The sequence below is a fragment of the Echiichthys vipera genome (genome assembly GCF_963691815.1).
Source record: "Echiichthys vipera genome assembly, chromosome: 20".
Lineage (NCBI taxonomy): Eukaryota > Metazoa > Chordata > Actinopteri > Perciformes > Trachinidae > Echiichthys > Echiichthys vipera.
The window spans coordinates 7,400,703-7,426,893 of NC_139845.1; the positions used below are offsets into that span (position 1 = coordinate 7,400,703).

Consider the following 26,191-nt stretch of genomic DNA (forward strand, 5'->3'; position numbering starts at 1 on the left):
TCTCTGAACTCAATAGCTAATCAATAACAATAGCTAGTCCAGATAAAAGTCTGAAATGGTCACAGGACTGAAAAGCGAATAAATGTATAACAGTAGCACAAATCTCCCCGGAGTTACAAGTCAATATGTTACAGATGGCTTTCAAGATAATATTTTGAAATTAATTTAGTGATCTTGCAAACACATTTTAGAGCAGAGGTCCCCAAAAGAGGTAGAGAGAAGATAAAACTAAGTTCTGTTACACAAGGCCATGTTTACTTTTTTGTTGAATACTATACTGTGGAGTTTAATCTCTTCAGACGTCTGAACAATTTGAGAAGAGAAGATTCCTCTTTAATGCGAATCAAGTGAATCAATCCATCTGGAGGAGTCAGGTTAGGCACAAATGGGAGAGGTTTAAAGCAAAAAGTGTTCCACATAGATGCATTTAGTATCTTTTTTGTAATAACTTCCTGGCATTTCCTCCCGTTTTTCATCAAAATAGATCTAATCAGACCATTTTAGGTTATGTTTTGTGTTACAGTTAACATTTGTAGACTCCAGAGCTGCAGCCAACACACAGGTAGAATGCTCACCATGCCCATCCCTTTGTGTGACATGTCCCGAGGAATGAAATAGTATGAATACCAAATATGGCAAGGCAGGAACCAAGGGAAACACTAACCTAGTAAAATAAGCAGTGATGGTAAAGCTTAAGGGTGACCCTATCAATGCTTCCAAGACCCCAACTCTAGAGGTTAATAAGTAGTTCCTCAGGACACGTTGCAAACACTAGCCTATGACTCCTACGCTCACATCATTCCCTCGTATCGGCACCACTAGGGAGCCGAAGCAGGATGACACTCCCGAGGTCGATGTGTGGGAGATCCTGAAGAACGCCCGACCGGATCAGTACGAGAAGATCGCCTTTATGTACGGCATCACAGATCTGAGGGGTCTGCTGCGCAGGATGAAGAAGATCCCAAGAGAGGAGAAGAAAAGTGAAGGTACATCGGTGTTTTCCAAATGTTGGATGTGCTCCTTGGGTGAATATGGGTCTTTGTGTCTGGTCAAAAGGGAATCTCCATCTTAGTGTCTCTGTTGTGACGTTTGTTTCGTTCTTTTCAAAGCTTTTGCGAAGAAGCTGGACCCAGCATATCAGGCAGATAAAGGTGGAAAGATCCGCATGGTGGTCGATCTGGCCGACCCCACAGTTGAGCTGAAGTGGTACAAGAATGGACAGGAAATCAGACCCAGTCCCAAGTATGTACCCACATGTCTCTCAGTCTGTCTTCTGTGTCTTCTCCCCTTCAACACAGCACGAATGAAACGCATGTTTTTAAAAATGCGTTTCATTTGTGGCATCGCCTGTCTTCTTCTGATATTAACGTAATGTTTTGTCAGCACTCAAAAGCCCAATGGTTCACATGTTTCACCCCACACTGGTTCATTTAGTTTTTCTCCTCTTTTCACTTATTTACTTAAGCCTAAAACATACCATGCACCACAAAGACAAATATTTTTAAAAAAATATCCTCACAGAAATATATAAAATCCTAATTTCTGATGTAACCATACATCACCTTCACCTACAGCCCTCTCAACTGAACCATACTGAACCATTGCTACTAGCGAACAAATAACGTTCTCTAGACTCCAATGTGGCTCTAATCAGTCTCCACACAGTCTCTCGCACACATATTAGGTTCATGATAAATTCACAGGGCAATATAAAAGCCCCCGGAGCTACATTTGGGTGTAAATGCAGTGTACGATGTCAACTGTTGTAGTTAATTGCCATTAACTACTGTATATGTCCTTTTCTGTACAGGAAAAAGGTGGTACCTCCTTCACAGGTCTTTAATCAAGTCTGGCTTTAGAACAAAGTTATACTAAATCACATACGTTGATTAAGAGAATGTACTTTAACAAGCGATGAGCACTGTAACCTTAACAACAATAGTCCTATTGTTACTTAGCCGTCATGATTTATTTTTTTCTAAAATACTATGGCTTAAAGGATACATATTTTTACAGGTTTTGCAAGTCTTATTTTCAGTGCAATAAGTATTTCTTATTAAAACCCCACTACCGCACAGCTGGCTAGTTGTTCCTCTTGTGCTGGGAGAGTACCTGTTAGGAAAACTCGTAACACAGGGACCAGTGCGGAATCAATCCCAAGTTATAATAAAATGACATTTATTCTTGTACAAGAAGAGAACACAGTCCACTTCAACATCAGTGTCTCACACGGTCTGAGCGAAGTCCTTCTGAGCCAAGTCATTTAACATAACATGTAGTTGAACAGTAACGGTTGTTATGGTGATTTATTTAGAAAACACAAGTAGTTATCGGTTTAAAATAATCTGCGGTCTCGCCGGCTCAACATGCACACAAAACAACACAAAACAGTGTTCTGAATTTTTCCATCAGTACCTACTTTAAAGTAGGAGCTGAAAATACAGCGTTCTAAGAACTACAATAGTTTCTAGTTCTTGCGGTGTGCCGGTATAATAAAAAGGGTGTGTCTACTATGGAAAGGTTCCTGCGGTCTGAAAGTGCCTAATGATTCTGCAACCAAAAGTGTTAATAGAATCCTAATATGTATATTACGATTACCGACTTGTAAACTAGATGAACACTGTGCCTAACCTTGCGGACATGAGCTGAAACGTCTGTTCAAAGCCATGCAAAGTTAAAGCCATCTGGGAGGTTATTGCTGTTTTCTGGTTTTGGTCTCCTGTTGCATTTTCTCCAGGGCTCTCTGTTCTGAAGACCTCACAAAAAAACATCTTTCTCTCTTTTGACACTATTTGTCAACGACATAAACCCCTTTAGGCATGAGGTCTCTCTGTCTCTGTCTGTGTCTTGTCTGAATGTCTATCTATGTATCATGTCATGATGCTCTTTCCTGTCTACCATAATCACTTCCTGTGCTCCGGCCCCATTCTGGCTCCACCGCTGACCTTAAGTCAAAGGAAGTAAGTCCATCCGTCCAGTCGTTTCTCTCTTATCCATGTCCGTGTTTTGGTGTGATCCTGTCCTTCTGTCAATCCTGACCCTTGGGTTTGTGAAGTGGACTTGATGCATGCAGAGTATAATAATCATGGTGCAATTGTTTATTTTCCCAACACTGCTGTACATTTTGATTTTAACATGATTTTGGGTTTCTGTGGCCACCTTTCCTGTCTTCAATTAATATCTGGGAATAAAATCTTACCTTGTTTTATGACTCCTTTATATTGGTGTGATGACAGTGATGTGACTAATGGACTTCCTGCCTAGGTATATTTTTGAGCATAAGGGCACGCAAAGGATTATGGTCATCAACAACTGCAGCATGAATGATGACGCAGCTTATTCTGTAGCTGCGGGAGACGAGAAGTGCGCCACAGAGCTGTTTGTCAAAGGTAACTCGATTACCTGTCCACGATTATTTGACGCAATAAAGAACCGCATTTGAAATACAACATGCTGCAGAAACTTGCTCAGTTTCTTCTTCTTCTCTTGTCTCAATAGAGCTGCCAGTTAAGATCGTTAAAGGTATTGAGGCGGTGAAGACCACAGTGAATGAGAGAATCGAGCTGGAGTGCGAGGTGTCAGAGGAAGGTGCTCAAGTCAAATGGTAAGACTGTTTTAAAGATTCAAAGTGTTGCAAAAATGACAAATAAATCTCAAACTTGACTGCTCTATGGTAGAATGAAAGAAGAGGCAACTTGCTTTTCTGAAATATTAACTATGTTTATAACCTCAGCAAACTCATAGAATAAGGAGCGGCGCCATTATTCTGTGACTGTAGGTTATGTAGTCATTAAAGAACATTAGCCCTAACAATACAACAAGACTGAGATCTTTTTTATTTTGAAGGTCTGTAAATTCAAAATAGTTTCCTTGAATGTGTAATTTGGTGCCAATAACCATTTAATTTGTAAACTCCCAGTGAATTTCAGTTGACTGCAGTGTAACGTAGAGGATCTTTTAGTCAGACATTTTTTTCTTGTTTATAATTCAACATATATGAGGTATTAAGTTTCTGATAATAAATTAACAGGGCTGTTCTTCCAAGGAAATCCTTCTGTAAATCAACAACTGCTTATGAACTCAACAGAGGTCCCTAAACTCTGACAAACGCCCCAAGAATGTGTCTCTATTTTCCCCTTCTGTACCAAATGAAACAGCTTTTTACCGTAATGCTTTAACCCATAAGATAAAGATAGAGGTAACACTTCTGTACCACTGTTAACGCAACATTAGAACAGTCATGTCTACGTTTAGCTGTTCATTTATCCACGATGTGTGCGTATGAAACAAATTCCAAACGCTTCTTCCTCCTTCAGGATGAAGAACGGCGTTGAGGTTCCAACAGGCGTGCGCTCCAGATACAGAGTTAAGTGCGAAGGAACAAAACACTTCCTGGTGATCGATGACGCCTCCAAGGAGGACACTGGAACTTACTCTATCATGGCTACCGGTGGCACATCTGAGGCTCGCGTACAGGTCGACTGTATGTAGCACCCCTGCCTTTTTTTTTCATAATTCCTGTTTGTTTGCATGCTTTTCAAATTAATTAGCATTCATGTGCTCTATTCTGCTCTACAACCCTTCTCATATTTTTAATTAGTGAAACCACTGAAGGTGTTCCAGGACCTGCAGGATATGACGGTGATGCTGGGTCAACCCCTCAAGCTGCACTGTGAGATTTCCCCCGGCAACGTCCCAGGTCGTTGGTACAGGAATGGGCAGCTGATCCAGCCCAATGACCGCATCAACATCATACACAAAAATAAGTATGTAATAACCCCTTTTAAACCCTTTTCAGTCAAAATCTATAGCACACAATTGCTAACTGATATAATTTTGGATTTCCAGGGACCATCGTCTTGAGATTGAGGCCTGTTCCCTTCACGATGCAGGAGATTACACTTTTGTACCTGAGGGATATTCAGAGAGCCTCTCCGCCAAAATTCACATTATTGGTACACAACCTATGCTTGATTGGATTGGACAATCTTATATCTGGACATCCTACAATAAAAAAAACTATTATTTATGGTGTGATTTAATTCTCTGTAGACCCACCAAGGGTACACCTGGAGAGCATGAACTTCCCGGACAACACAGTGACGATTGTGGCCGGAAACAAACTTCGCTTGGAGATCCCCATCAGTGGAGAACCAGCACCCAGAGTGGTGTGGATGAAGGGAGAAAGGGTGAGCTTCTTTTAAAGTATAAGGCTAGCTTTCTTTACTGTTAACAAATCCAATGTAAAGACCAAAACTTGCAAATTCACAATCCTTTCTCTGAAACTCGAGCCCATTGGTTCCTCCTGAAGACAGATATATTTAAAAACTGGTTACAAATGTGCACTTTCATTTAAAAAAAAAGGTTCAGTAATTTCCTCAAACAGCTGGGCACTGAAGGCTTCATCAAACATTACTCAAGCAAAAGTAAACAGTGCATTTGTTGGGGATTGTTTTCAACCGTGGATGCTCTTGTGGATATTTCTAGCCATAGGTCAGTGTATGTGGAATTGGAAAGCTAATTTGTATTTAATGATCATAGGTAGGTCATTGATTTAGGTTGAACAATTATAGCGCAGAGGAAGAGCAAATATCAGGCTTACACAGAAAAAAAGCTGTTTGTAGGATAATTGAATTGACCGTTTCTGTCTTTTTATGGCATTTGTTAACAATATCAAAAACATAGAATATTCCCAGCCTTCGATTCTTCCTTCACCTTTAATTTTTTTTACCCGTCTTGTTTGTCTTAGGTGATTCTTGAGTCGGGCAATCGTGTCCGAGCTGAAACATACGGCGACCAGACCAGCCTGACAATTGACGTCACAGAGCGGGAGGACACAGGCAACTACAAGATAGTCCTGCAGAATGAGGCCGGTGAAGCCACAGCCAGTGTCAAAATCAAGGTTGTAGGTGGGTGATCATAAAACACTTAAAGCTAGATAACTGCTAATTTTGTTATTGAATCCTCAAGTTGTCGTGGCCATATGTTGTCTGCAGACATCCCCGACCCTCCAGAAGCTCCATTGGTCACAGAGGTGGGCGGTGATTGGTGCTCTATGACATGGGAACCACCAAAATATGATGGAGGTTCACCAATATTAGGTAAAAATAGTGTTTTACTTATTACCGCACCTCAGATATACAGTAAGTGTTGGTGTTTAATGACAAGCTCTCTGAATGTCCTCTAAAGGGTACTTTGTTGAGAGAAAAAAGAAACAGAGCTCCAGATGGATGAGACTGAACTTTGACCTGATCAAAGAAACATCGTTCGAGCCCAAGAAGATGATTGAAGGAGTGCCGTATGAGGTGCGGATCTTCGCAGTCAATGCCATTGGTGTGTCCAAGCCCAGTGATCCGTCCAAAGCCTTTACTCCCCTCGGTGAGTAGCCCAAGTGTCCCCATGAATATCCACTAAGCAGTCTAAACACTAGCCTTTGAGCTGTTACTGCCAATAAGCTGTCCAGGAAAGTATTACACAAGGTTTCAGTTTATCTAACAACCGTTTCATAATAATGGAGGAAATTTCAAAGAGTGGGCCGATGATAGTGCATGTGTGATCTGCCCTTGGTACCCCTGCAACGCAGCTGTTCCTCCCCATTCCCCACCACCCTAAGCATTCTGACTGTGACCTCCACTGGACACGCAGGAGCTTTAGAGGATATTAAATATGTCTTTATAATGGCTGCCAAATCATCTGCGGATTAGAGGTTTAGGAGATCAGGTCTGTCAGGGGGTTGAATAGGAGTTAAATATGATTCAGAATACAAGAATAGATGGAAAGAGCAGGGACTAATGAGATCTGACATGTAGATTGATAGCATACCAGCCAAAGAGAGAGGCGCCTTGCTCACATCTTTACATCTTCGTGACTTGCCAAAATGGATGTTTTCCGATCTCATTCATACCCATTGTTAGAAAACCAGTGAGGAATGGTGGTTGTGACCCTTCTGATCTCTAAAACCTTTATCTCCACTCAGCTGTGACCAGTGAGCCCACCATGCTGGTCGTGGACGATGTTACCGATACCACAGTGACCGTCAAGTGGCGTCCTCCCGAAACCATCGGAGCTGCCGGTCTGGATGGATACTTAGTGGAGTACTGCATAGAAGGAAGTGAGACAACCTCAAATCTTCTAAAAATAACAATTAAAAAAAAGCCTAACTGTGTGATTTTTGGAATGGCTCCAGAAGAAAGTTTACATTTATAAGAAAAACATGGTGAAACCTTTTTCCATCAATCCAAACTGTTGGTCCTAAACCACACTGAGAAACACATCCAACAATAGCCAGTTTAGAGATGTTGCAGCAAAACACAGCCTGCGTAGAAATTGTAAAGGTTTTAAGAAATTTCATTCATGGGTATGCTCGTAAAGAACTAATTTGTACAACATATGGAGCTGGTTTCATAAAGATAGACTTTGACTTTGGCTAAGATTTAACTGCTAATCAGACTTTAGATAGACATCTGAATTCACAATGCGACTGCTGCTAAAACTCAGGTCTACAAATGAACCAGAATAAGGCATGAAATGATACATAAAACACTGGCTAATGCAACATTGTAAGCAGCCATAGATGGATAGATTGATAAACACTTAACCAAATGCTGCTTACATCGGCTGTTAAAAATCAGCAGGCATTCAAGGCACAATCTGAAATGTCCCATCATACGATCAAAGATTTTAATTTTATTAGACCTATCTGACAAAATGTGACGTCCAACCTGTAAGATCAGTGCTATCACATCGTCTGTAGGGGCCTTTTGTTGTTTGTTAAATTTTAGTGAATTCTGTCAACAAATAGTTTTTTTCCCCCGTAGCTGATGAATGGATAGTATCCAACAAGGAGCTGACAGAGAAGACCAAGTACACCATCACTGGGTTGAATCCAGGAAGTAAAATTTTAGTGCGAGTCAAAGCCATCAATGCTGCTGGAGCCAGCGCTCCACGGACCATTCAGCACTCCGTCCTGGTCAAAGAGGTTATTGGTGAGCTCAAAAGTGCCTTGGAGATTTTTGAACATTTACTATTCTGCTTAACTTGGCAGAAAAAAAAGTTTTGAAGGAAAAGATTGAATCAAACATCGATATTGACACATTATGTTCTGTTTCCTCCTCAGAACCGCCCAAGATCCGCGTCCCCCGACACTTGAAGCAGACGTACACTCGTAGAGTTGGAGAAGCAGTCAACCTCGTAGTGCCATTTATGGTATGGAAAAACTCCCAAAGGATCAATATTCTCTGTCTCTGGGCAGAATAATAAACTCAGTGTTTGACGTCTGCAGGGCAAACCCAGGCCGAAGGTCAACTGGATGAAAGAGGGCAAGGAGATAGAGCCTACCCACGTCAGCATCCGCAACACAGACTGCGACAGCATCATCTTCATCCGTAAAGCAGAACGCAGCCACTCTGGAAAGTACGAGATGACTGTGCAGGTTGAGAACCATGTGGACACGGCCATTGTTGACATACAAATCGTAGGTGTGTGAAGTCTTTAACAGCATTGCATTTAGCTTCCTCAGAAAAGGCCCTAGAAGGTATTAAAAATGTTTCAATTTTATCGTTAAGTCTTAAATATTGTCTCTTTATTGCTGAAGACAGTATTCTTATTTATAAAATGTTGTATCTGATTGTAGCTATGCAGTGATTAATCGAATTATGGATAAATTGTCAACTATTGAATTAATCTGGAACTATTTTGAGTCATTCTTATATATAAAAAAAGTCCCAATTCTCTGATTTCAGCTTGTTAAATGTGAACATTTTCTGGTTTATTTCCTCCTCTTTGACAGTAAATTGAATATCTTTGAGTTGTGGACAAAATGAGACATTTGAGGACGTCATCTTGGACTTTGGGAAACACTCACTTTCCACAATTTCTGTCATTTTCTTGTTGCAACAAGCACTGTCATTTTCTCATAATGGAATATGGAAGTGTCAATTTTAGCAAAGAATCATCTTCATGGGTTAATCCATCCACCCATTTTATGTCCCTCATCCAGATTTGGTCACATTACTCAATGAATCATATTATGAGTAATTATTGTTATATGCTGATGGGATGGACATGTAGTCCCCACTTGTGTCTCTTCATAATTTAATACTTATGCTCGTAACAGTTAGCTAACCCTGTCTGAAACAAAGTTACTATTAATTATTGTTAGTACAACGACTCAAAATGATAATAACAAGACCAAACTGTCTGCTCACCATCTTTTTTTTGATTGTTAGACCTACCTGGACCTCCTCAGTCTGTGACGATTGAAGATGTTTGGGGAGGAAATGTGGCTCTGGTCTGGACCCCTCCAAAAGACAACGGCAACGCCCCGATAACAGGCTACACCATTCAAAAAGCAGACAAAAAGACAATGGTAGAGCATCAGTTTTACAGAATATTCTATACTAGAATAGCAAATTATGTGTATTTTATATTTGCATTAACAAGCTTCGATCTGCTTTATAGGAATGGTACACATGCATTGAGCACTACCATCGCAGCTGCATCACCATCACAGAGCTGGTGGTAGGGAACGAGTACTTCTTCAGGATCTTTGCGGAGAACGTGTGCGGCCTAAGCGAAACTGCCACCCAAAGCAAAAAAAGCGCCCTCATCGTCAAAGAAGGTAAAACTGACTGTCATGTTGACAAATGTGAATGGTTACTACTCATTTCTGATGGGGGAAAATGCTTCCAAAGTCACACCTTTGGAACAAATCACATGCATTTCACATGTCAAAAATGTGTTGCTTTTTTTCTTTTCACAGCTGTTTTCTGAAAGGTACTGTCAGTGATGTTTTCCATGCTAAAGTGAGCCTGAACTTATTCACAGCCTCACTTTAAAATCGGGCTATGACTGACAGGCCCTTTAACAGTGGTGATGTAGACTCAGCCGATAATAAACACAAAAACATTGTCTTTCCCTCATCACTCAGGGAATATCCCACATGATACCGCTCAGCGTCAGTATCATGCACAACCCCATTCCTTTACCCTTACCCCAACAGGCATGCAGTTGAAAATGCACGATTACAGCGACCACGACTTCAGGGAGGCGCCAAAGTTCACGCAGCCGCTGATTAACACTTTTGCCATCGCCGGCTACAACGCTACTCTCAACTGTAGTGTCCGTGCCAACCCAAGGGTAGGTGGGAGAACCACAGGTAAAAGTGGTGCTTGTATAAATAACACATTACACTCAGGTAAATACAAGTTTATCATGTATTATAGCACCGAATCTCTTCCTAGTGTGCCAGAAAAAATATTAAATTTATCTGTAACTTTTAGGGAATTGATCCAGTTCATTTCCAGTTCGGGTCCATCTATATTTTGTAGTTTTGGCCATGATTCCCATCGGTAAATAATAATATTGTACTTGCTGCTGATGTCTGACTGCAGGCCAAAGTGATCTGGATGAAGAATAAGATCACCATCCTCGATGACCCGCGCTACCGCATGTTTAGCAACCAGGGAGTATGTACTCTGGAGATCAGGAAGCCCAGCCCCTATGATGGCGGCATGTACACTTGCAAGGCCATCAACGACCTGGGAGAGGCCCAAGTGGACTGCAAGCTGGAGATCAAAGGTCAGTGCGGACCAGGAGGCGAGCTCAGTGTGCCTCCCTGGGTACCTGTCTGTATCTGAGTCTGGTTTCCCAAAGCCTTTCACCTCTCTAGTTTTATTTCCCAATTTCAACAAGCCTCTTCCAAGAGTAAATTAATCAAAAAAATACAAACAAATGAATCCTTTTTAAAATCAAAATTGTCTCTGTACGAGTGTGAGGACGCAAAGATGGCTTTAGGAAACAAACTCCACTGGAGTACCATAGTGTTTGAACTGTGCTGCAGTCTTCCAAACGGCCGACCACATAAGCGGTGGACATGTAAGTATCTGGATTGCGTTGCACTAGCTATTCATAAATTCATGGCTACAGTTCCTAGTAACTTTGAACTAGTTTATGGTGACTTACTGGACCGGGTTGCTCCATGTAAACTTTTTTGCTAGTAGCACCATCCATCTAAAGCTATGCAACTATGAAAACAGGAAGTCGCATCACCAGCTGTAACATAACGACTTTAAGTGCGAAAAGGTATATTAAATTTAAAATGTCAATCATTAGTACATGTAGGTGCGACTAGGTAGGGTTGATTGCAAGCAGGAAATGTCTGATTATGCTAACCTAGCTAACGTTATTCAATAATGTAGACTAATATTAGCATAATGTTTTGTAATTTGAGGTGTCGTTTTTATGAAATTCCATTTACATCAGCGCGTTTCAGTACAAGTCATTTAAAATGTTATTTTACCGTGGGGTTTGCTGAAGCCAGGTTGATAACAACACATGACATTGTATTTCCAGGTACAAACCCCACAGCAACACGACCACAGATAGAAAGTAGACAGTAGTGTGTGTACTACTGATTAAAAGTTGTACTCCGTAAGATTTTCATCTATTTAATTGTTTTTTTGTTTTCCTATCTGTCAAAGAGTGAGTTAAAACTATGCTGACTGATCATATGAACCACTAATGAAAGCACTTCTACTTGCCTTTTTGCTGAGTATGCCAATATCCTCGTCTGTGGCGACATTAGCGGGCTAGATAAGTAAATAAGCCGCTGTTAACAGCCTGGTTGGCCCAGCGACCAACGGCTATGCTGCGTTCACTTGTAATCGGAAAATCGGAAACTCTAACTTCTGAGTCAGGCTTGTAGTAAGGGCAGAAGTATAATAGGAACGTGTGTGTGTGGATTTAAGAGGCTAACATAACAGGAACAGACTGGAAGTAGAGAGGTAAATGTGTTTCAATAAAATTTACAAAAGAGCAAAAGAAAAAAATGTCAACACACATAAGCTGTGTTCAGAATCGTTCCCTATCATAGGCGTAGTGCACTATAAAGTGTGTACTCCATTTTGTAGTGGTGTACGAAATTCTCCGTGGTTAATGTCATTCACTATTTAGTGCACTATTTAATGAACGCGATATAGGGGATAGTGAGTGAGTGAATGAGGGAACGATTTCGAACACAGCTACAGTGACCATGAACGTGACAAGATGGAGGCTCTGAAAGAACCTGCAATTACATCTTAACGCCAGAGAGGCCGCTAGAAACAACGTATCTCAAATCTTATGGAGTACAACTTTAATGGAGACACAAATAAGACAACAACAGCTGTCACTAATGTTAATGTACGGAGCAGCCATCTTGGATTTTGAGGTCGACGGTGGTGAGGTTTTCTCGACTTTACCGAGTGGGAAATCCGACTTTAAGGCGCCATTACACCTGGCAGTTATTGCGTGTAGATATTTAGTAATAACTTATCTTGACACAAGAACTAGTTTATATGATGCAACCTGTTTCAATTAAGAGATGTGTCAATCTCCGCTGAGTAATCGCTGATTGAATTTATGAACAGTTGGTGCAACCGGCTCCTGGACCCCATTTTTGGAGTAGATAAAAATAATGACATAATAATAATAATCCGTTCATTTGTGTGCAGTGCACATAATATCTGGTGACACTTTTCCATCACCACCACATGTAGAGGTTTATCCCCCTCCGTGTTCTCACACAACTCCCTCCAGTCCAGTCCATCCGGTCATCTTGTTCATCCTCACGACACGCCACCTTCAGCGTACAGTCTGTCACCACCAGTCACACCTCAGTAGGCATAACATATAGAGCTGTTGTGTTTATGTGTTGTCTTAAACTGTTGTCCACGGATTCCACACGTAGTTAACTCCTCATATAAAAGAGATCAGTAATAACTCAACAGTATTCCCTGGTGCACACATATAACTCCATGTAAACATTTTGTTAACCCCTCTTCTCTTCTCTCTCCCCCAGTCCAAACTCAAGAATTGTGAATGTATGTTCTCATATAAGGTAAGCTTTCATATGGTTTTGGCATATGAAGCTTATGTCATTCATTATGCATCTTTCAGCAAGCTTGTAACATCGCTTCTCTCAGTCGGTGGGACTGTAGCAGCTTTTCTTCCCCCACGAAAGCAGGACCCAGAGAAAGAACATGTGAAATCGGGCATTAATGAAACAAGGTTTGCATGACAACTTTTGCCAAATTATTCCCCCAGTTCTGCTTTGCTGGCTGAATTTTACCGGCCCTGATTTGGGCTGATATTTTAATTGATTGCCATATTCGTTGGTGTGAAATGGAGTGAATTCAAAGACATCTCATGTGTTTTGTGCCACAGAAAAGGTGAGTAAAACATTTTTGCAAACTTGCTAACAAGGAATCGAGGGCTGGGAGTTTTATGTTATGTTGACTTGACGTCGAAAGCTTTTTTTTCAGCTGTTAAATAAAGTCATACTGGATCCAAACAAAGCATACGAACACTTGGTATTGTCCACGTTCTGTTTGGATTTGAGTGATGAGTTGTGTATGACAGTGCAGTCCCCATTAGCTCACAGTGGTGGAAAGTAACATTTACTGAAGAATCGTTTTAGTACAATTTTAGGAACAGCATTGTAAAGCTTCCTACATGTACTGTAATACATTCCAGTGGGATATTGTGATTATTTTTGCGTTGTATATGTTTACACTACGGCATTTATCTGACAGATATCGTAGTCATTCTGCAGATTTTATACACAAAGCGTGATGAGCATTTAAAATGTGATTATTATTAAAGGCTCAAGTGCTCAACAGTGTATAAACGATTAATGATAATTAGCTCCTCCTTGATTAGCTTAACCAGTAAAATGCTGCTTTATTGCTATTAGGATATTCTATGAAATAATAATGCAATATATATGTGAGGGATAATGCACAACAAGGGGTCCATTATCTGGGATTAATGAATGACTGAGGTTAATTCCTGATAATAGACACCTCATCGCCAGGCGCTATCCCTACTTAATCCCTAGATGCCAGCAGCTCACCTGGGCCTTTAAGTGAGGTGATGGCATCTAGGGAGTGAACCTGGGACACTGGGTCTGACTGCAGAACCTTCTGGAGGTGTCGTGGGTTAATCAGCGAAACGCCAGTGAAAGAGGGCGCCCACTTGACAACCTGAAGGATGCCGTTACTCACTTGACTTCCACAGAGTCCCTTCGGTGACTTAAGTGTGAATGTATTGAGGGATATCAACACCTAGTCCTATACAACAGATAATAAAGTATAGTATAATAGGTATAATAAAGTAAAACACTCTAAATGGACCCTTTGCATTCTACGGTAAGAACATTTTGCGATTAATACTTGGGATTAATTTTAAAATTAAGTAAAATTTGTAATGCATAAGTAAAGATCTGAGTACTTCCACCACTGTGAGCATATTGTGGATGACTAAAGACAGCGTCTGCTTCATTAATCTGTAATTATTTAAAAAAAAAAATGTTGGACCTGCATTTCATTACAGTGGTATAAACCCATGCTTCTGAGCAGATGCAGAGATTTTAGAGTGTGCATTGCGTACGTGAGCTATTCTGACCACCTTTCTTCTCTCCTCTCACTCTTTCTACAGTGTTGTGAACACTTCCTTTCATTCTGTTTGTTCTGCTTGGTCAGCTTCTTGCTCTTCTTCCTCCTCTCCTCCTTTTTTCTACTCTTCACCTCTGATCCCCCCACCCCAAGAATATTATAAGAGCGTTTTCCTCTCGTCCTCTCAGGCGGCTTCACCTTTTACGAACTCATGCAACGCGGAGTGCCCCTACACCTGATTGACAAGTACCTGAATGAGACGAAGATCGTGGAGCAAGAGAAGTAAATCCGGACAGAGTGCAATGAGACAGTTTAACTTTGCAGACATCTGCCGCCAGTAGCGATCCTCTTCTCTCACCTACTGAGGTCAGCGGCCTGAAGGTTGGATGGAGGGATGGAGAGGCGGAGGAGCGTGGGGGAGGGTGTACTGGTCTGTGGTGTGGCATGCTGTGTGCAGGTTTGGAGCTAGTTACAATAGAAGAAAAAAAAAAGCCAGCTCACTTCTTTGTCACCCTCTTGTGTTCGAAAGATTCTGTTTCAGCTCAGATGCTTGATGTGTAAAACATATACAAACCACATATAGCACAGTGACACACTTACAGTATTTACATGTGGATTCTTGTTGGGAGTGTCTGTTGAAGGTGGTAATTTATTTCCGGAGTCTGAAAGAAGGGAAAAGGGAATGTATAAACAAAGGTTTGGTGTTGTTACGATGTGTCAGAACTTCTATATGGCAAGAAAAATGTGTAATGTTGGATGTAGACCCTTCTATAAGATGATTCACATTAATATTTGTTCATTTCACTTTTTTCTGTTTCTTGTTCTGCATGACACATTATGCTTTTTGGATTCATATGGGACTTGAGGCTTGATTGATGCTCAGCCATGTGCGCATGCCTTTACCTTTGTAATTATGACCCATGGATTACAATAAAAAGTAATTTAAATTTCTCGTTTTGAGTACTCTGTTTGTTCGGATTATAATAGTATAACTCCCTCTATGTGTCTTTTAAAAAACAAAAAACGATTGAAGCTTTTAACAGAGAGATTATTTTTTTGGAGCAATTTACCAGACAGATTTATTACGGTGTAAAAGGTGCACAAAAACATGAGATTTGTAAATGTTGATTTCATGCACAGACGATACAAACTATTAGCAAACTGGTCCCCAACTGTCTATCTTTATTATTTAAAGAATTAGGCTCAGGACATATTGTAAATAGACCTCTATTCTTTATTTACACCTTAAACTTAAAATGTTTGCAGGGACACATAACACATAAACACATGTAATACTTACTAATAATAGCCTAAATTTATGAAAAATAAATATATAAACAGCATCACTGCAGACACTGTAGTCACATCCTTGGTTTTTCTAAGAATTTGGAGGGAGTTCACATTTTACAGTTAGATAATTACACATGATGGGTGTTATTCCAGTATTTTAAGAATTAAATATAACACATTTAGGCTGATAGACGAATGGCAGTGTGGATTTAAATTTCCTGACATAAAACTAAACAGTAAGCTAAACAGTAAGCTTATAAAATTAAGTTAAATACGGTCAAAATCACTACATTTTGCAGGTGGAGGTATTTGCAATTTATGTTATTATTATTTCTACATTTAGAAATACAATTTTTGTATTGTGTTTAACTCTGGAACATATGAACTGGAACTAACATAAAACTAATGAACTATATTGAATCTTTTCAATAAAATAAATACATGAATAAAAATACTTACTGTCGTGTGTTTATGATGGAATAAATGGATAAACAATTGCTTCTCAGTCCGTGTTTGCTCACTTTTAGCTTGTTTTTGTAGTTTTAAAGATTACAACTAACTAATTTTTAAGATTTAATACAGAATATAATAGTTTCAATAACCTCATAATATTTTTTTTTCCCAACAGCTTTATTTAAACTTTATAGTATACAGGGACCAGTATACAAGGAGAATCCAGTGAACACGAGGATGTCGTTACACAAGTTTATACATATTACAAAAGTCTATGGTTTTAACAGCCTTTCCATTTGCTGATTTGGTCATTAGTTTAAAGTAAAGTTCCATTTCCTTTTGAAAAGCATAAAAACATGGGGGTTTCTTAGAAAATGTACTTTTATGAATATGAAATTTTGCAAGAAATAAAAAAAGATTTAATAAAAAGTAACATTTTCCTGCGTTCTTGGGGTAATATATGGAAACCAAAAACAGCATTTTCACAAAGTAAAATCAAATATATAGTTAGAGAGTCAGTAATAAATGTGTTAAGGTCTGCCCAGTGTTTGCATGGAAGAGCAAAGCCAAAACAAATGAACAACTGCTTCTGGATGTAAATTACAGAAGGAGCTGTTAATATTAATGTGTATTTTCTTTAAATGTTTGCATATAATGATTAGCTGGATAATAATTGTGTATGATTTTGTAAGAAACCTCCTTAACCTTATTTGTGATTAAAAACTTTTTTTTTCAGTCAATGTGATCTGTGAAACTATTCCAATAAACAGTACTATTAGGGGGAGCAACAAATTGCCATTTATATGTACAATTTTATTTGTTTATTATTGAAGCTTTCACTATAGATTTTATTTTACTTTGGGAAAATGTTGTACATTTCTAAGAAAACCCCATGTTTTTATGTCTTTCAAAAGGAAATGGAACTTTACTTTAAACTAATGACCAAATCAGCAAATGAAAAGGCTGTTAAAACCATAGACGTTTGTAATATGTATAACCTTGTGTAATGAACATCGCCCCTGGCACAGGTTCGCTGTTTTCTCCATGTAAACTGTTCCCTGGATAATATTTGTATCTATGCCAACTCATTTTAAATAAACCAGTCGATTAGGAGGTTATTTAAATCATTATATGCTGTATTAAATCTCAGAATTAGTCACAAAAAAGCTAAAAGTGAGCAAACATGGAATGAGAACCAATTGTTTATCCATTACTTCCATCATATACACTCGACAGTAAGTCATTTTATTTATTTATTTTTATTTAAAAGATTAATTTATACATGTCCCAGAGTTATACGCAATACCAAAAAAATATATTTCTAAATGTATACTAATTTTAAATAAAGCTGTTGGAAAAAAAAAACCTGCAATATTATTTAAACTTCCCGGTGCACCCCCATATCATTCCCTTCCGGTTCCCCACTTCCTGCCGAACTCGTATCGACATCTCATGGTTCCGCTGTGGAAATGGCCTCGTCTAGTCACCGAGCTATAAAAGCCAAATGAGCTGCTATTTTTTGGAGTCGACCGTAACAAGATAGCCACTAACCCGGGAGTCTTGGGAAGTTTATACCGGTAATTTGAGGTTAGTGACTCGGCAAGAACAACAATGCCACTTTTCCCGTGGCCAGAGCCGCTGTCCCCCGCACAACTCAAGCGGTTGGAGGACCATAAATACAGCGCCTCTGGTCGGTCCCTGCTCGAGCCTCCGTGTCAGATCTACTGGAACTGGCTCGTCCAGCAAACGCCGCTATGGATCGCACCAAACACTCTCACTATTATCGGACTGCTGGTCAACATCATCTCCACGATGGTGCTTGTGTATTATTGTCCCACGGCAACAGAGGAGGTGAGTTTACAAAAAAAAAGCGACCTTGGACCAAAGTTTGTAGCCCGCAGTTACGTGTGGCACAGAGAGGACGCGAATCCTCCATTCAGAAATTGCGTCATTTGAATTTACGTGCCCCCCTGCGCAAACGTCACACGCATAAAAACACATTATTTAATATATATCCAGAATAAGCACTTGACTTGTTAATTCGGCATACATTTGAGCCTCACAGCTACTCGTATTTTAATAACATGCCCGCTTCATCCAACATGCACACTAACGCCCACTGTGTCCTGTCCTAAGAATCACTTAGGGCAGTTTATGTTTTATTAAAGTGTGTTCCTGTTTTATGCATGGCAGTGTTGGCCGAATTACACTCCCTCTCCCGGTGATCCTGGAAACATCTTAAAACACAAAGTGGCATGTTTGCTTGGACACATACAAGCGAGGACGCCTTCAGTTGGGAGATCTTTTAATAGGATTAGGTATGACATCGCTCCTCCTGGAGAGTTGTCAGCATTGACGTGGCTTTGTGTTGTTGTTGTTCCTGCACAGGCTCATGTGATGCAGCACTGTTTGGGGTCAAAACACAGACGTTATGAAAGGATATGCTGCTGCTCTTGTTCAGTAACACTGTCGAATTAATATCTTACACACCACTAACAACAACAGCAGTGGCTCGATTGAGGTGTGGCTGCAGATCTACCTCTAATGTAGTTGTCTCAGCTGCATATTCCTTAAACTTATTCCTCAAATACACTGTGGCCTTGCAACACACTGACCTATAACCCAGTTATCTTGTCACTGCAGGTTCACTGTGTAGCAGTGACCCAAGAAGGAAGTATGTGTGAGTGCGTTTATCAGATTGACACCTTTGTCCAATCCAACTGTGAGAACCTTGCAACTAAGTCCGCAGTCCACGCACCATGCTGTTCCTGTCAGATTCCACATGTGCAAAGGCATTTGAGTTTGCCCCGTATTCATAATTTAGTAAGGCAGACCCCGGTCATGCATCTTCATCGACTTGTAAAGGTATGAAAGTCCTATGGCTGCGCAAACAAAACATATAAGAGGAATTCTTCCTATCCAGAGGACACAGTTCAGAGTTCTGTGATAACTCTAAAAAAGCAGACTCTGCCCCCACCAGTCCTTGAGGCCTTTAGTACATGAAGAAAACAGCGGGATCTCTGCATATTCAGGACAGCATGGGATTGAAACACAGACTATCCTTGTCTCTCCCTCTCACATACTCTCAAACATACACACATCGTAGTGGTAAACACTCTGTGTTGGCCGGCTCTAGTATCCAGATGGTCTGTAACCTCTACCCCAAGTAAGAGGAACTGAGCAACTCCAGTCAGCTGGAATCCCTCCTTCCTCATACTTACAGTGCACACACAAATATGCGGTGTGCGTGGATAGTGAGGCACTAAAACACACTTCCCTAACACTTGTAATACAAATCATAATTTGCGCGGGGGCGCTGGAGCCGATCCAAGCTGACATCGGGCGTGAACTTGTAATTGATGAATCAACTTATTGCTATAAGCTCTATCTTGCATTTCTTAAGTGTGTGTTGCATAGCAAAGTAAAAGTCTGTGGTCCTTCTTGTGAGCAGGGGTCCCTAAATAAAGTCTCTCTCTCTCTCGCTCTCTCCCCTCCAACTCCAGGCACCAGCATGGGCCTTCATCATGAGTGCCCTGGGCCTGTTCATCTACCAGTCTCTGGACGCCATTGATGGGAAGCAGGCCAGGAGGACGAACAGCAGCTCACCTCTAGGGGAGCTTTTCGACCACGGCTGCGATGCCGTCTCCACAGGTGCTTTAATGGTCACTGGACTCAAAAATTCAGGCCGCAAATTTCCCCTCAAAAATCTCATATCAGTCTCAGAAATTTCATATTGGTCGGGCCCTAATTTGAAGTCTATTATTGCTCAGCTGCAGGGCATTAGTGGATCAGGGAGAGAGATTCATTATTTGTTTGTTTTGTTTGTCTTCCTCTAGTCTTTGTTGCTGTGGGAACATGCATTTCATGTGGAATAGGAGGATACCCAGACTGGATTTTCTTCTGTGGTTTCGTCGGGATGTTCATGTTCTTCTGCGCTCACTGGCAGACCTACGTGTCCGGGACCCTCCGCTTCGGCCTGTAAGTTACACGTTCAGTAGCGTAACAACACAGATGCTGCTTTGCTCTGTGGAACCGGTATCACTTTAACTTATTAATCTCACTCCTCCACGTTACTTTCTTCCCAGGATTGACGTCACAGAGGTGCAGATCGCCATCACGATCATGTATTTGATGTCCGCTTTTGGAGGCGTGGGCATTTGGCAATCCACGGTAACTGAGAACGATGTATTTTCTACACACATCACATGTACAGATGCTCAGACACTGTACACACAGTAGCACATTCATTTCACCTTGTGTAGTAAAAGTTTTCTTCTCCATTTGTTTTTACACCAAACTTACCAGTTCCTAGTTTTTTTAGTTGTCATTCTAGTCTTTAAATAGAATTTGTGTTTTACTTTTACTCTGTGCTGCCTTTGGAGGCTTGACTTAACAACACATGAGAGAAGTGAGAAGGTAAATATGGGTAGCTGATGCCATGGCAACAGGTCATCTATTGGACATGATCTGGCTCAAAAAGCTGATGATGTCACCCGCATTTTTCTTCTTTTATTTTTTTGCTTTGCCCCCCCATCACGCTCGGCATGCCTGCAGCTTCCATATAAGCATCGTTGTTACGATAAGAAGAATGCTTTTGCGTTAATTTGACCTTCACATGTTTCCGTAGTTGCCCATCATTGGACTGAAGCTGTACGTCTTCCCCATCATTGGCATCATCGGCGGGGCCCTCTACTCCTGCTACAACTACTTCCAGGTCATTTTGAACGGAGGTGTTGGCAAAAACGGCTCAACTGTGGCTGTAAGTCTCCAAACATGTATTCGAACTTCCGTATATCGCAGATTCTATATTGTGATGCACGCTTAATAACATTCCCTCGTTTTAGGACACCAGTGTGCTGAGTCCCGGTATGCACGTCGGCCTAGTCCTCACGCTGGCCTTCATCATATTTAAGAAGTCCTCCAGCCAGCTGTTCGAGCACCACCCCTGTCTGTACCTGCTCACCTTTGGAATGGTCATGTCCAAGATCTCCAACAAGCTGGTGGTACGTTCATCTCGTCTCAGTTCTTATGTCTGCAGTCCTGGTTGATATGGCATCATCCGTGGTTACTGTGGTAACAACAAGTGCGGTTCAACAGTACAATTTAATCAAGCCATAATTTAAAATTAAAAACCGTAATTATGGAATACAAGCTGCAATGATAACTATATAAAGGGGCTGTTACAGAATGTAAATACATACGTAGATCCTAAATTAATTATAACAGTGTATTGAATTATGCTCCCACTGTTGCATCTGCGTGAACCCATGTTTCTCGTGTTTTCTCTGTTTGCAGGTCGCACACATGACCAAGAGCGAGCTGCATCTCGCGGACACAGCCTTTATAGGCCCCGGCCTCCTCTTCCTCAACCAGTACTTCAACAGCTTCATCAATGAGCACATAGTCCTGTGGATCGCCATGGTCAGTGTTGGACACAATCATAGTAGTCGTTTTTTAAGGGGTACTCCAATGGTTTAATATTAAAATAATAAAACTCCTACATAACTGCCAACCACCACTCAACATGTACCTAGTGCAACAACCAAAGTGAGCTATTGTTTGACTGGTATGGTTTTTCGTTTTGCGATACAAAACCAATCATTTTTATTTGTCTCTTACCAGTGAAATGTTGTCGGGAGATTTGTCTGTTCAGTTTAGACTTAAGTCCTTATATTTGATGGTGGGAAAAGCGCTCTACAGTGGCTGTTTGTGCTTTGGATACAACGTACTTTAAACTAAACTGTACGCTTCCAAGGCCGCACGGATGACTCGCCTAACAAACGGAAGCAAACGTATCTTTATGGCTGCTGCAGAGAAAAAAAGTTTTGTTCAACCAGAAAAACCGACCAAACAGTTTCATCTCATATACCTTTCTTTTATTTCCTTGCACACCTGTGTCTGTCATTGTCATGACAACTTAATAGAGCCTGGTGTAGAGGAGAGCTGCAGTAAAAAAACTTGCAGGACAGGTGATGACATGGAAACTATAAGTTTATGTACACGTAGGCACAGTCCCATTCGTGCGACTTTCACTTTAGCCGTCTAATCAGAGACTCATTACAGCTGGAGTTCAAGGTTCTAGATGACTCGACTAAAACCTTCCTTGGATGTTATCTCTCCTGGCTTTGGTTTAATGCTCAGCTTTGATATGAAAGGATAAAATCAAACTCTACACATGCACCTTTTTGAAAGGCATTTCCACGACAAATCTCTACCATTCGTAAGCTTAATAACAGATTCATATATCAGGTTTTACATTAGCTGCAACAACAACATCCAAGTCTTTTTTTCTGAACCACAAGGGGGTTGAACGACTTCACCTTCTTTCAAGAAGTATAGAAAAGGGAAAAAGTCTGAGAAGTAAAACAACTTTATAGTTGGACCAGCGTGTTGAGGCTTGTGGCAATTAAATAAGGATCAGGAGGAGCAGGGCAGACAACAAGTGCTTTAGTTAAAGGAGCCGAGGTTTTGTTGCAGCCCTAAACGTCCCGCACTCCCACATGTGTTTCCAGTTTTTCTGGCTGATCAGACCTCAAGTCACTACAGGAAAAAAACAGCGCTATAAAAAACATAAATAACACCTGGTACTGTGTATGCCGGCTTACTGTGACACTTTGGAACAGAGCCATAGTTAATGTTATCAGTTACGCCTAATGTGGTATGGCAAAAATGTCTGCTGTGGAAAAGATGTAAAAGAAAGATAAAGGTGTAAGTTTAAGGAGATGTCAATCAAGTCCGATCTGTGCTCGCGGAAACAATCCTGAGGAACAGTGTGATCAGGACAAACAAGTGAAAACACCTGTGCATTATGGATCGTGGACCTTTTTTAGGCTGCGTTTACACGTCAAGATCATGCCAAACCTGTAGGTGTCAGTGTAAAGAGAAGCTAAAGCCCAAGTCAGCCACTGATCCATGATCACAACAGCCAAATGAAAATGTAAACACAGGTCGCACCTATGGCGCAGTGCAAGTTCTGGCACATACCTTGACGTCAGCTGCAAGGAAAAAAACAAAACGCTTTTTCTCTGTTTTACGTACAACCGGAGTTTTTCAAAATCTCTTTATCGTTTTCAGAGGTGAACTCTCCGTTTGCGTGTAAACGTAGGGCACAAAGGCAGGGAAATGTTTCTGTTTTTAAAAATAACCGCATCCGTGTAAACAGGGCCTCAAACACTACACTTAAGTACAGAGATTTGTATAAAATACTACAATAAAATTAGATACAAATTAGTTCTTTGCTGCCTTTCCTATGTAAGTGTTGGGTGGATTGTTTACAGCTATAATACATCAGAAGATTAATATGTGGTGGTTTAGAGAAGTTGACCAATTAGCTCAAAACCTGCTGCAGCCTGTGTTAAAAATCTATATTGTTTTTAAATTTAGGCCTTTTTAAAAGCTCTAAGCCACATCAAATGGCTTTTTTTCAAGAATTTACTGATATGTTTGTAGTTATGTCATTGTATTTCTTTATACCGGCTCCATGTTGTTCATAATTGCTGCTCTTGAAAGGCCCCATATTGTGAAAAGTGAGATTTCCATGTCTTTTTTTAATTTTAAAGTATATCCCCCAGTACACTGAAAGTATCTAAACATTTAATCCACAGAGAAATGCACACAGCCCGTACTCAGAAACTCAGAAACTGTGCCTTTAAACGAGCCGTCAGGACTTCTGTACGGTTGTGATGTCACAAATATACTACATATAGGTAGAAAGTGACATTACAGTCATTCCCCGGCTGCAACGACGATGCAGAGATGCTGAGAGTGCAGATGCGGAAGTGTTTTTAAACATTAAAGCATGTAAACATGTTCTAGTTTAATAACATTCATCATAACTGCAGCTGTAGTGAAGTTTTTAATGTTCAATCCTCTCCTCTTTCTTCAGGTCATCTCTCTGCTGGATCTAACACGCTACTGTACAGGCGTGTGCCTCCAGATCGCCTCCCACCTGCGCATCCACGTCTTCAGCATCACGGCACAGAGCCACCGCGACTGACGGCTTGCCCGGCGGGAGGAGGCGGAGGGAGACGCAGATCTCTCCCCGCTCCTGGAAGTAGACGATGACGAGAAGAGACCCTCGTCAACCCCGAGCCACTGCAGCCTTGACAAAGTGACCACTTGTGATTAAAAACTGCCTTTCCCACCAGACGGATGAAACCAACTCAACACTACAAACCAAAAAAAATAGGAAAAAAAGGGTTTGAAAAGCATGGATGTACCGAATGAAAAATTACATGGAACCACAGTTTCCTTTGAATTCCTCATCAGCAGTTGTAGCCAATCCGTTTTAATTCAGACGTCAGAAAATATAGTTTAGATTTTTACATCTACGTCCTGCTTATTCAACTCAAATACCAAAATGTTTTCTTTAATGGGTACTTTTCTAGTTTGGGGAAATATCAAAGCATTTTTTATCTACTTTAAATTTACAGACGCGTGGCATATATTGTCATATATTTATATTTAGACGCATGAATATACGACAGTCATGAGGTAAATCTCTTTGGTATTTGCCCAAACTACACGGATTACCCGTTGAAGGCTTTCTTAATCATTTGTTTTTATTTATTAAATGAATGTGACTCAATCTGACATGAATCAGGGCTTGAAAATGCAGATTCAAATTTTAAAATGACCTTTAAAACCTCAAGTAATTTCCAATAAAGTTTGCGATGTGGACTGGCAGGTTGTGAACGCGCTGCGTGACGGGGGTAACAGTCTGTGTTAGTGCTGAAAACGACGACGGTTTTCTATCAGGCTTCTCTTACAAACACATTTTTTTTTTTTATTATTAGTTTTTTATTCTCAGTTATTCATCTCATCCTCGATCCTGGACGATAAAACCTCGGGTCTCTTAGAGCGCCGTCGACCGATGAAGCACTAACACACGACTCGTTCTGCTTTCTCTGTTCTTCTCCCTGAAGGGCTAATAGTTAATTATTTCTGATTGTACAGAATTCAACTGAAAACGCCTTAAATATTTTTGTTGTAATTACTGTTTAACTTGTGAATATTTAAAAACAGCTTTGTACGTTTTTTTTTTTTTTTCCTTTCCACTGAAGTATCACTACCAGATGCAACAATAGTAATAACACTGCTACTGGAAGAGTTCACTCTAAGTTTCTTCACTTTTACAAATGTATATTAAGTATAGGTGAGTGATTCGTTCGGTCCTTGAAGATTTGTTGGATTATCAGTCATCTTGTATCGAGTGACTTGAATTCACGCTCATTATTCAGGTTTATTTGGATCAAAAGGGATATTTCTGTACTCCCAGTAAATTATGTACTCTGGAATTTTATTTGGAAAAAATCAGATTGTACTTTTTGGACATAATAGAGGGGCATGTCGTAAAAAAAAGATGATTTTTTTTTTTGCATAATTTACGTTGGACTTTGGTACTATGCATTAAAACATACAGGCTTGATTTCAACACTGTTGCACTGTTCAATAATACAGTAAAACACATTTCTACTAACAGATGCTGTATGAGTGGAAAAGATTGTAATAAAGACAATATTTTTCATGTGATGTGTTGTTACTGTCAGTAGTGAAAGAAGAACTATTTGAGATGCAGGCATGGGGCAATGTGGAAATTTCATGTCACGATTATCCCCAAATAATAATTAACGATATTCTACCCTCACCTATGGTCATGAAAGTTGGGTCATGACCGAAAGAACGAGGGGTACAAGCGGCTGAAATGGGTTTCCTCAGGAGGGTGGCTGGAGTCTCCCTTAGAGATAGGGTGAGAAGTTCAGCCATCCGTGAGGAACTCGGAGTAGAGCCGCTGCTCCTTTGTGTTGAAAGGAGCCATTTGAGGTGGTTCGGGCATCTAGTAAGGATGAACCCTGGGCGCCTCCCTAGGGAGGTGTTCCAGGCACGTCCAGCTGGGAGGCCTCGGGGAAGACCCAGGACTAGGTGGAGAGATTATATTTCCACACTGGCCTGGGAACGCCTCAGGATCCCCCAGTTAGAGCTGGTTAATGTGGCCCGGGAAAGGGAAGTTTGGGGTC

The 26,191-nt window shown here is 40.6% G+C and overlaps 2 protein-coding genes across 5 annotated transcripts in view; both read left to right on the plus strand.

The window, feature by feature from the left end:
- mybpc1 (myosin binding protein C1) overlaps positions 1 to 15,379 on the plus strand; it is a 32,234-nt gene extending 16,855 nt beyond the window's left edge. For 3 of the 4 annotated variants that reach the window (XM_083934819.1, XM_083934821.1, XM_083934822.1), the window contains 20 exons: positions 823 to 986; positions 1,110 to 1,242; positions 3,265 to 3,389; positions 3,499 to 3,604; positions 4,317 to 4,483; positions 4,601 to 4,766; positions 4,849 to 4,955; positions 5,053 to 5,189; positions 5,750 to 5,909; positions 5,997 to 6,101; positions 6,190 to 6,378; positions 6,977 to 7,111; positions 7,818 to 7,985; positions 8,117 to 8,205; positions 8,282 to 8,477; positions 9,228 to 9,367; positions 9,460 to 9,619; positions 10,001 to 10,137; positions 10,392 to 10,578; positions 14,621 to 15,379. In XM_083934819.1, the coding sequence (XP_083790945.1) occupies positions 823 to 986; positions 1,110 to 1,242; positions 3,265 to 3,389; positions 3,499 to 3,604; positions 4,317 to 4,483; positions 4,601 to 4,766; positions 4,849 to 4,955; positions 5,053 to 5,189; positions 5,750 to 5,909; positions 5,997 to 6,101; positions 6,190 to 6,378; positions 6,977 to 7,111; positions 7,818 to 7,985; positions 8,117 to 8,205; positions 8,282 to 8,477; positions 9,228 to 9,367; positions 9,460 to 9,619; positions 10,001 to 10,137; positions 10,392 to 10,578; positions 14,621 to 14,718 (2,869 nt within the window). In that variant the 3' untranslated portion in view covers positions 14,719 to 15,379. Of the gene's footprint in view, positions 1 to 822; positions 987 to 1,109; positions 1,243 to 3,264; positions 3,390 to 3,498; positions 3,605 to 4,316; positions 4,484 to 4,600; positions 4,767 to 4,848; positions 4,956 to 5,052; positions 5,190 to 5,749; positions 5,910 to 5,996; positions 6,102 to 6,189; positions 6,379 to 6,976; positions 7,112 to 7,817; positions 7,986 to 8,116; positions 8,206 to 8,281; positions 8,478 to 9,227; positions 9,368 to 9,459; positions 9,620 to 10,000; positions 10,138 to 10,391; positions 10,579 to 12,838; positions 12,878 to 14,620 lie in introns of all 4 variants that reach the window. The other variant, XM_083934820.1, reaches the window with a different exon arrangement.
- Positions 15,380 to 17,630: 2,251 nt separating this feature from the next.
- chpt1 (choline phosphotransferase 1) lies at positions 17,631 to 25,626 on the plus strand. Its single transcript, XM_083935283.1, has 8 exons — positions 17,631 to 18,026; positions 19,679 to 19,826; positions 20,012 to 20,153; positions 20,261 to 20,345; positions 20,803 to 20,934; positions 21,020 to 21,178; positions 21,471 to 21,596; positions 24,061 to 25,626. Exons 1-8 carry the CDS (start codon positions 17,787 to 17,789, stop codon positions 24,169 to 24,171), a joined length of 1,143 nt encoding a protein of 380 aa, XP_083791409.1. The 5' UTR covers positions 17,631 to 17,786; the 3' UTR covers positions 24,172 to 25,626.
- The last annotated feature ends 565 nt before the right edge of the window (positions 25,627 to 26,191 follow it).

Bases quoted from the DNA above. Each gene is read 5' to 3' on its own strand.
- chpt1 (XM_083935283.1), top strand. From the start codon at position 17,787: ATGCCACTTTTCCCGTGGCCAGAGCCGCTGTCCCCCGCACAACTCAAG. The intron at 18,027-19,678 runs GTGAGTTTACAA...CTCCAACTCCAG, and splicing joins GTCCCACGGCAACAGAGGAG to GCACCAGCATGGGCCTTCAT. The intron at 20,154-20,260 runs GTAAGTTACACG...CTTTCTTCCCAG, and splicing joins GGGACCCTCCGCTTCGGCCT to GATTGACGTCACAGAGGTGC.